This window comes from Sphaerodactylus townsendi, linkage group LG01, assembly GCF_021028975.2.
Source record: "Sphaerodactylus townsendi isolate TG3544 linkage group LG01, MPM_Stown_v2.3, whole genome shotgun sequence".
Classification (NCBI taxonomy): Eukaryota; Metazoa; Chordata; class Lepidosauria; order Squamata; family Sphaerodactylidae; genus Sphaerodactylus; species Sphaerodactylus townsendi.
The window spans coordinates 89,032,153-89,042,491 of record NC_059425.1 but is presented as its reverse complement, the minus strand read 5'-3'; the positions used below and the strand labels follow the sequence as shown (position 1 = coordinate 89,042,491).

The window sequence follows — 10,339 nt, the reverse complement described above, 5'->3', positions numbered from 1 at the left end:
CATAATATACTTCAAAATGGGTGTGAACTTTTTCTTTATATTATTTATTGCCAATTTGACTTGCTGAGCCCAGCTCTTTAAAACACACATCTGCCTAAGGGCTCATGTGAGAAGTATTTGTCAGCAAATGGTTTTCTTATGATGTGTCTGCTTTTTTTGGAGGGGGGGTCAGTGCATCTTGGACAAATTCACTTCAGGACTCCTGTCTACAATGGAAAAAAATCAGTTGTTTTATAGAATGGATTTACAGAATAGATTCACATACTAATCTTAATTACTTTCATCTTTATAAAATTTAGGAATTCTGTGATGTTTTAAAGTGTTCCAAGCTAACAATCCTCTCTAATATGGATCACTATTTTTAATTCCTCAATGGATACTGAGAGGCCAGCTTAAGACTACACAGTGAGTTCCTGCCTGAGAAAAAAATTGAACTATGAACACCCCCATCCACACTTTTGAGGCGGAATGATTTGCTAGCATACAACGGGGAAACCATTTATCAGTAGGAAAGAGCTTATTTTTTATTTCTCTCACAAATTGCATATTTTCGTGTTCATATCACATTGAATCCTGAAGTTGATCTAGTATGAATTATACCATTGCATAAAGACTACAGATTGGAATAGGGCTGTTGTTCCCTTTAGGAAGTCATTAAAGGAGAGATTTAAGTCTTGCACATTTTGAAGAAAGATAAGAGGAACAGAATTTGGACTTCTGGTGGGAGGTAAGAAGGCTACTGCTTAAGGCTAACAACTCCAATTTCCTGGAGATTTGGGGACACAGTCTGGAGAGGGAAGAGTTTGGGGAGGGCAGGAAAGTGATGTCAGTCAGGATGTGATGACATAGAGTTCACCCTCCAGAGTTGTCTGATGGCCTAGTGCTATGGGAGAGGGACAAATTGCATCATGAAGTTAGTGCAGGGTTGCACTGATGTGTTTACCTTTCTGTGAGCGCAAGGAGCTCCCACACCAGCAGAGAGGGCAAAGGCACTGGCAGCCCTCTGCCCCTCAGCTTTGCAGCAGTGACACTTGAAAGTCAGGGTTGGTGCAGAACTTCACCAGCATCCAATTGGACACCAGCATAAGAGGGGGCTGGCCAGGGTGTTCCGGGGCGGAGCTCATGTAAGTCAGCTTCCTCCCTGGGTTCACAGGCAGTTACGTCACAACCCAGGGCTTGCATTTATGCTACCCCTTTGGGTGGCATAAGTCAACTTGGCCCTGTGGAGGGCTTTTCAGTGGTGGGGTTTTGTTTTGTTTTTGCTTTTTCTGGAAAGCCCTCTGGAGATGGAAGTGTCCTGCAGCACTGGTGCCAACCCCAGACACCTAGGGCTATGGATTGGGCTGTTAGTCTTCAGGGTTGCTGATCCCTCTGTTCCCCACTGTGGGCTACCTTGTCTCGTAATGATACTCTGCTACAACCGTGAAGGAAGAACTGAGGGACAAGCACTCTCTCTTATTCCTTTCACAGCTGTTTTTGGGGAGGGTACTTCTAGTACTCAAAATCTTCTAGAAGCCTTCTGATCACATCTCCTTGACTCTGTGGGATTGCATTGAAGACATGATGAAGAATTGGAAAAAATTCCACATTATGTTTTGTACTGCCTTCTCTGCTCTGAATCTAGCTATAAATCTCTCAAGGCTATTGGAGCCCACTTTAATTGGAACCCAGGGGCACAGAAAAGAATGCATCTGACATGCATTCCTATAGAACTTGCATGGTTTCTCTTTATGTAGTGGCAGTTGCTTGCGCAAACACCAGGTCATTACTGACTCATGGGTTGACATCACATCACAACATTTACTAGGCAGACTATGTTTACAGGGTGGTTTGCCATTGCCTTCTCCAGTTGTCTGTCCTTTACCCCGAGCAAGCTGGGTACTCATTTTACCAACCTTAGAAGGATGGAAGGTTGAGTCCACTTTGAAACCAACTTCCGCCGGGATCAAACTCAGATCGTGTGCAGAGTTTTGACTTCAGTACTTTAGTTTACCACTCTGCATAATGAGGCTCTATATGAATTATTCATTAGCCTTGTATGCATCAGCAACTAAGAAAATTTGGACCAAAATTGTATTGGGAACTAAACTGCTCAAACTCATTGTAGTTTGGTCATTATATGAGAAGGAAGATTTACTGGGTATTTACTATAATTTTTAATGTTTTGGGGTCTGTTTAATTCTTGTATTTTTAAATTCTATGGTGTTTGTATTTTTTTACATTAATTTTGGTGAGTCTTCTGTTAAAACTACAATGGCCTTTAGCTGAAGAAGTCCTTTCTTTTCCCAGTCCTGGAGCTCCCGCTAATTGGCAGTGGTGGTGATCTACAGGAAATCAGTATGATCCTGCACACAGATTTGTTTGGCTTGGTTTTGATCTTTATAAATCTAATTAAGATCTGGTGGTTAATGTGTTGTAATGCTTCTGAAACATAATGGAAGTGTTCATACAAAAAAAAAGGATAATGTATTGTCGAAGGCTTTCACAGCCGGAATCACTGGGGTGCTGTGTGGTTTCCGGGCTGTATGGCCGTGTTCTAGCAGCATTTTCTCCTGACGTTTCGCCTGCATCTGTGGCTGGCATCTTCAGAGGATCTGAAGGTGTAGCTACCAGGGGGACAGAGGGTGCACATCATACCGGGCGCACGCCTGGGGGGCGCAAAAAATTTAGGTTCGTTTGTGGGTTTTTTGTATTTTTAGTGTTTTTTCAGTGTCTGGCCTGCAGGGGGAGCAATTTTTAGACTAGCAGTACCAAAAATTTCAGGAATGTTTTGGGAGACTCTCCTGATGATACCACCCAGGTTTGGTGAGGTTTGGTTCAGGGGGTCCAAAGTTATGGACTCCCAAAGGGGATTACCCCATCCCCCATTGTTTCCAATGGGAGCTAATAGTAGATGGGCTACACTTTTGAGGGTCCATAACTTTGGACCCCTGAACCAAACTTCACCAAACCTGGGTGGCATTATAAGGAGAGTCTTCTAAAGATACCCTGAAAGTTTGGTGCTTCTAGCTGAACAATTGCACCCCTGACAGCAGGCATCCCCCAAATTTTCCCAGATTCTCCATTTAAATCCCCACCCCCTTGGCGTAGATTTAAAGGGAGAATCTGAGGTCTCCAGTTTAAATATTGAAAGTGATGCTGTTTTAGGGTGGGGGATAATCCACCCCAAAACAGCATTACTTTCAATGTTGTTTTAACTGGGGACCCCAGATTCTCCCTTTAAAAGGAGAATCTGGGCTCCCTAGTTTAAACACCATTGAAAGTGATGCTGTTTGGATGTGGATTCCAGAATCACAGCAGCTGCCCATTGAGGGGGGAGGGGCGCAAAACTCAAATTTTGCACTGGGCTCCATTTTCCCTAGCTACACCTCTGCATCACTCCTGTTACAAACATATTGATAGCATCCTCAATATATGCAACTGTGTTTGCCTTTAGCATTGCATGAAGGATATATGAACAGCTGGTTTAACTCTGATAAATTCCCAGTATATGTCCTGGTACTGTAATTTCCTGGTATGTTGGTTTATTATCAGAAGATGGCATGCTAAGTTTAATAAATATACATCAGCAGGACTAAAACATTTAGATTTTGGGGCCCTTCAGCATAAATGCCAGGTAGATCTGGTATATGGCTTATTTGTAGCTCCTGGACCTTTTCTCTCTGCTTGTAGATCTGATTCTTTGGCTTGTTTTCTGATCCCTTTGTCTTGTGAGAGTTGGAAGTAGCCAAGCATGTACTGGACAAACATTCCTATGGTTTCTTTGAGGCACTTTTCTGGAGACAAAAAAGAGCTGAGAATAAAGACATATGGCTTACATTATTACTCAGAAGTGAGTCAGAATTCAATCAGACTTATTCCCTAATAAATGTGTGTTAGGAGTTTAGCATTATACGCAAGTGAAACGTTTGCCAATAAAACACCAGTGGACACCAGCTTTGAGTTAAAAGTCCTTTTATAGTAATGATACCAAATCAACAAAATGATTGCCTGATGATAAGATGTCAACAGTGGAAATAGATGAGATGTCAGCAATGGAAAAACTGAAAGTAGCACTGTCATTCTTTCAAGATCCATCCCTGTATTCATTCAGGAAATGGATGCAATCTAGACAAACTTGGAACCTGTTCAAATTGTGGGGAACATACAGCTACATGTTGATTGTACAACAGGGAGAAAATGGGCAATGTGAACCACAGGCGTATCGGGGGGGAAATGGTGCCCGGGGACAACACGGTGCTTGAAGGTAGCGATCGGGGGCTGGGCTCAGGGGTGGCTCAGACAGGCACCATACAGGCAGACTGGCTCCTGGGCCAGCCTGCTGCTGTGGTGCCCATTCGAGCCACCCCCTGCCTCCCTGCAGGCCACCTCCTGCCCTCCCTGGACCCTTGGGAGGGCAGAGGTTGGCCTGGAGAAAGGCGGGGACAGGGTGCCACAGCAGGTGGCCCAGGAGGCGGCCTGCTGCCATGGTGCTTGTCTGAGCTGCCCTCACCCCTAAGTCCCACTCCCAAGGCCTGGGGAGGGAAGGAGGTGGCTTGGACAGGCACCGCATACCACCCAAGGGGGCAGGGGGGGCAAATGACTCCTGGGTCAGCGTAGGGGAGGATGGGGTCACCCCCTGTGGGTCATTTGACACCCCACCATCCCCATTTTTGCCTAAATTTTGTGGTCAGTGAAAGTAAATATAAAAGAAGGTGAATGAGAAAATGCTATTTTTGGTGCACTGGGAAATATGGCTTAGGAAAAATCCTGGTACAGGTGTCACTTTTATTTGACATCAACCCAAGCTACAAGGAGGCAATTTCCCTTCCCATCTTGTTGAGGTCACTTGCTTGATGGGTGGACAGCAGGGACCCATATGATCAACTCTGTCCTTGTGGTTTCAGTTTTGATATCGCAATCTTGTGTCTGAAGCAAGTAAGAAAAAGCCTCCATGACACTACAACAAATTTAACAACCATGCCTAATGTTCTTTAGATTTTCTGTGTATATTACACTTCACTAAAGCCTGAGCACCTTTTACTGTCATTTATTATATCTGAAATATTGTTTAAGTTGCAGCTTCATGAATGTAATGAGTAATAATGGGACATTTGCAAAAATGTATAGAGCTCGCTGGTTTTTGTTTGGTTTCTTTATTCCTTTTTGGTTTCTTCTCATTACATAGATTTTGCAGTCCACATAGAATTGTTTTCTCTAAATATATGTTTTCATAATATGTCATTGGAATGTATATAATCTTCTGTCCTGTTCCTAATTACAGTGGTGAGAGTTTTGTAAGGACAGATAAAGAGCTGAAAGTGTGTGGAAGCGGTTTTATTCACCACAGTATGTACACACAGCTTTTGCCCTAAGATTCCCCAGATCAAAGAGATTCAAAGCCACACAAAACCTTGCAAAACAATTGTTTGTTTTAAAAAGACAATTATGACAGGTTCTCCATGGATCACCATTTGTAACACCAAGTCAAATGTAGATGGCAACCCACTAAGACCTTTCTAAATCTTTTGTTGCTGCCAGCAATTGACAGAGAAAATTCAGGGGAAGGGGATGTCACATATGCATATGTTGGTCATTGTGGTGTGCTGACCCAGCTTCATTTATCCATTGCTACTTGTACTTTTCACAACATTTCTAAATGCCAGCATTGGGGGCAATGGTGATAGTTGTGGAATGGAACCTCTGTTAGCCTGAGATGCTACTAGCACAAATCCCATGATTCTTCACCTCAGGGACAATGTTGTAATTGTCATGCCCCCACAGAAGCCTTTATTATCTTCATTGTTAAGTATCAGTTTCCCATAAATAGCATGGGTTTAGTCCTCTGTTTTAGTCCCTTTAAGAAGTTTCCCAAGAGGCAGTTTTTCTGTTATCTCTCAGCAATGCCCCTGTTTAACTCAGTTCAGTTCAGTACAGGTGCCCAAGGAGTTAGGAGGCAGAAGTATTTTGCCACATCAAAGGTGTACTGAGAGCACAAAGTTGAGGTTTACAGAGAATAGTAGCCAGATAGACTCTAAGAACTTAAAGAAGTGGACTTTCCTGGAAGCAGTCAAAGAAAGAACAAAAGTCCAGTCAAGCAAGTACTTTATTTTACACAGATCCTGGGAGGACTTAGGGTCTCCATTCTTCTAAATATTAAACCCTTTGTTTGAACTGTTAAACCTTGCTTGTGACTCTCCACACTGCTCTGGCCGGGCACAGGGCACCAGAAACAGTTTTGCTTAGGTAGCAGAACAGTAATTATGTGGCAGAACAGCTTGTGGAGGTCATACAAGAAGGCCTCTCAGCCACCATGCTGCCAAATTGCTTTGGGGAAAATGGGTGGCAAGGGCAAAGGATTGATGGGCATTGATAAAGTTCGTGGGGTGGTTGGGCTCAGGAAAGTCGGCAGTTCTCATTTTGCTCTCAGTAATATCATGAGGAGAGTCATAGGACTGAAGTTAGGAATAAATGTGGAGAGAGAGTTGCACAAAGCTGTAACAGTTGTTCATCAAGTAATCTGTGCAGCTAAGCAGTGGGGACTGTGTGTGCCCAGGCCAGCCGTGGAGTGGATTTCCAAAACTTTCCAGTAGACTAGGAGTGCCCCCTCCTCTCTCTGGCAGTTAACTGCCAAAACAATCACATCACCAGGAGGGGCACTATTCCTGCATGTTCTCTTTTTGCCTCCATGAATAGAGGACTTGTTTTTCTTATGAGTAGACATTCTGGTGAAAAATAAACTAAATTTAAAGAAATTTTTTTTCACCTTGTTGTTATGGTTCAAAAGGGGCTTCCTGAGGATTGTGCCAATTGTGGTTTTAAAATGGTGCTGATAAATACTTGTTCTCTGCACCTTATCTGCTGGGAGGATCACACAGTAGAGCTGCATACTTTTTTTGTCACCATCTTTCCTTGAAGGTATGATCAGATAGAGCTGGACTCCAAAGAGCTCTTTTTCAAAGGTCTTGGCTGAATGAAGGCACCTTCCTTCTGTCTGATGAGGGGCAATCTGACAGAGTCTCAGATTTACTAGTTCTTTCCAAAGGCTTTGGATTCGTGCCAGCCTGAGTAAAAGTTGTATCAGCTCTGTGTCCCTCTACTTGGGTGTATCAGCTCTGAGGGGAAAAATATGGTGGTGTTACATGACAGCCTCCAATTCAGAATGGCTCTTTTCTAAGGCTTTGGCTGCAACCTGCCTGCTTGAAAGAATCCCTCCCCCTTCCTTGGCTGTATCTGAAAGCCTGGAGGTGTGACCTGGCAGACACTGACTGATAAAAGGACTTCCTCCCTATCAGTTCTGAATAGAGAAGCTTGGAAGCATGGCATGATACACACTGCCAGACTAAAGTACTCCCTCCCCCTGCTTCCGTCAGCTCTGAAGCCTGTCAAATCCAACAGCCTGGAGGTGTGGCCGGTCAGATCTGAAGGGAGAATGACTTGAGTTAGATGCTATCTGACTGAAGGCCTTCCTCTCCTTTCATCTGTCCATTTGGAAGGGAGAAGCCTGGAGCTCCACTGACACATAAGGCCATGCCAGCACAGTGGGAGGTGGGGCTGGCTTGTTTCCCCCCCCCCTCTCCAGTCACAGACTTATGACACCAGAAAGTAGTTTTGAGCAACAGGTGTTTTCAAGCAGCCCTGGCTCTGGCCTGAAGGAACTCTGTCACCTGAGACCAGGGTCCTGTGGCATGTAGTGCGGTTCTGCAAGGCCTGTAAGACTGAGATGTTCCACCAGGCCGATGGTTGAGGAGGTTATGCTTTTACCATCTTGACTGGTCTCCCCTTCCCTTTCCTCATACCTCCTCTCCTTTCCACTCTATCCCCCTTTCCCCCCCTTCCCTTTTTATTGAATGCAGTTGGTTCTGGTGGATGAGAGACAGTTTTTAGTTTGGTTGGTTTTTCTGCCACATGATCTCCCCCTGTTGGAAAACTTACTTGAAAATTTTACTGCCACAAAAGCGTTTTAAATTCTATGTTAAGAGTTGGGTTTAAATAGTTATTGGGCTGAATTGTACTGAATTGTGTATTGTTTGCATGTGAGCTGCCCTGAGTCTGGCCATTGGCTGGGGTAGAGCGGAATATAAGCCAGTGGTGGGATTCAAATAATTTAACAAGTGGTTGTTTACAAGCACCATTTTAACAACCGGTTCTGCCGAAGTGGTGCGAACCTGCTGAATCCCACCACTGATATAAGCCCAAACTGAAATAAAAGCATCTCACCTCTACTGGATAAAGAGGAAGAGTAACATGTGAGTATAATATCACTTTATTATAGAAGATTCAGGCAAGAACATCATAGAGCAGTCAATAACTTACTGACTTGTCAATTGACTGCTCAAAAATTCTTTTTTTAAAAAAAAGTCCAGCTGTGAGGGCAGTTGCTAAAGTCCCAGAACAGAAATTGTAAATATCCAGCAAACACTAGATTTCTTAAGTCTTATCTGATATTCCCTAATAAATGTACAAAATGCAGTACAGGCAGAGACACGCTGATAGTGGGATCCAACCTGACAAAATCATTTCACTATTTTCTAGTTGTTGTGAAGTTTCATTGAAGTGTGAAAGCAGATATACTGTAATGTGTAAACTGGAGTAAGAATAGAAAATACTCAGTATTCTTATACCAAACTTTTGCTGTTAGATTTTTCCCCATGAAAAAGCCTTTAAGCAACTCCCAATGGATTTATAGAAGATACAAATAATCTAGCAGATTCTTTTTAATGGAAATATGTTCCAGCTTGACCAATTACAAATCTTCTCTGTTCCCTCAGGGAGATTTTATTCTCAGTGTAGTTGAGCCATAGGTGTTGGGGCTGATTGCCATCAGGGTAGAAACAACTGCAGTTTGCCATCCAAAGTGGCAGTGGTGAGCTATAATTGAAAACAGAAAACATATGATTGGAACATCATTTGCATTAACTTATGCTTGATGAAAAATGCAATTAATGTGTTGGATCTTACTGAAAAATGTTAAAAGATGGCTTCAATTTACACCCAGCATATTAGTTTGCTTGAAAACCCTATTTTATTTAGATTTTCTTTAGAAGAACCTTGAGTTATCAATACAAAGATAAATGGCCATTTCTGTGGACTGGAGATGATCTACTATGTTACAGAGTATTATATCTAATTTTGTATCATATCTAATTTTAAAATGTACAGATAAGACACTAGCATTGTAAATTGGAAACTACAATCAACACATCTAATTCTCAGCATAACCAAATCTGTGACATAATTTAATTTTTAATGAATTAAAACATGTATAGCTTGCCTTTCCTTGTGATTCAAGATGGCAGAGACTGATCGATTGGTGGCTCTATATGCAATTACAAAATTGTTTTTCCAAGGATAAAAATAGATTTAATACCAACCTGCAACCTGATCAATTATTCTTATTGATACAAAAATCCTCGAAAAAATTAATTGGTAACCTCTACAAATTTTGCTTAGAACTGGATCTAGAAGCAGAATATATAAAAGGCTATATGATACAATGGGCCAAAGATCTTGGTCACAATATAATGTTAGAGTCATGGGAAAGATTATGGAAGAACACACTGAATCTTACAAGAAGCAATTATATTAAAGAAAATCATTATAAAATGATGATGCGCTGGTACATTACACCAGCAAAATTATCAAAAATGTATCATACATCAGATAAATGTTGGAAATGTTCCAAACAAACGGGGACATTTATTCACCAATGGTGGCTTTGTGAGAAAGCCACCCAATTCTGGAAAATGATACACAAAGAAATTAACATCATTCTAAATAAGAAGATCTCTTTGAAACCAGAAAGATATTTATTGGGTATGATAGATTTAAAAATGAGTAAAACTCAACTGTCACTGTTTCAATATCTAACAGTTGCAGCCAGAATTGTATGGGCGAAATATTGGAAATCTAATCAGAATCCATCCAAATTTGAATGGCAAATTAAAGTATTAGAATTGGCAAAACTTGCAAAAATAGTAGATGAAGCCGACTATAAGCTAGATCATAATTACCAAACACAATGGGAAAAGTGGACTCAATATATTCAGAAAACAGTGTTGTAATAGTCAAAATTACATACAAGATTAAGGGAAAAATACAAATAGAGATTTTTGGAAGTTCAGTTGGACATATATATATAATATATATATATATGTTGCTAAGACTATATATATATATATATATATATATATATATATATATATATATATATATATATATATATATATATATATATACGCATTATATTTTTCTTTGTAGTTTTTTGTTTGTTTGTTTTTATGTCTTTTTTTCTCTTAATGTGTGTCTGTATGGGTGTGTGGGGACAAAGGGTTAGGATTAAGGTGGAAGGTATACAAAT

The 10,339-nt window shown here is 41.4% G+C and overlaps 1 protein-coding gene across 10 annotated transcripts in view; it reads right to left on the bottom strand.

Moving 5' to 3' along the window:
• Positions 1-3,329: 3,329 nt before the first annotated feature.
• WDR27 (WD repeat domain 27) overlaps positions 3,330-10,339 on the bottom strand; it is a 101,562-nt gene continuing 94,552 nt past the window's right edge. For 5 of the 10 annotated variants that reach the window (XM_048486960.1, XM_048486978.1, XM_048486951.1 and 2 more), the window contains one exon: positions 3,330-3,793. In XM_048486960.1, the coding sequence (XP_048342917.1) occupies positions 3,635-3,793 (159 nt within the window). In that variant the 3' untranslated portion in view covers positions 3,330-3,634. Of the gene's footprint in view, positions 3,794-8,229; positions 8,851-10,339 lie in introns of those variants that run through there. The other 5 variants (XR_007243692.1, XR_007243697.1, XR_007243699.1 and 2 more) reach the window with 3 other exon arrangements.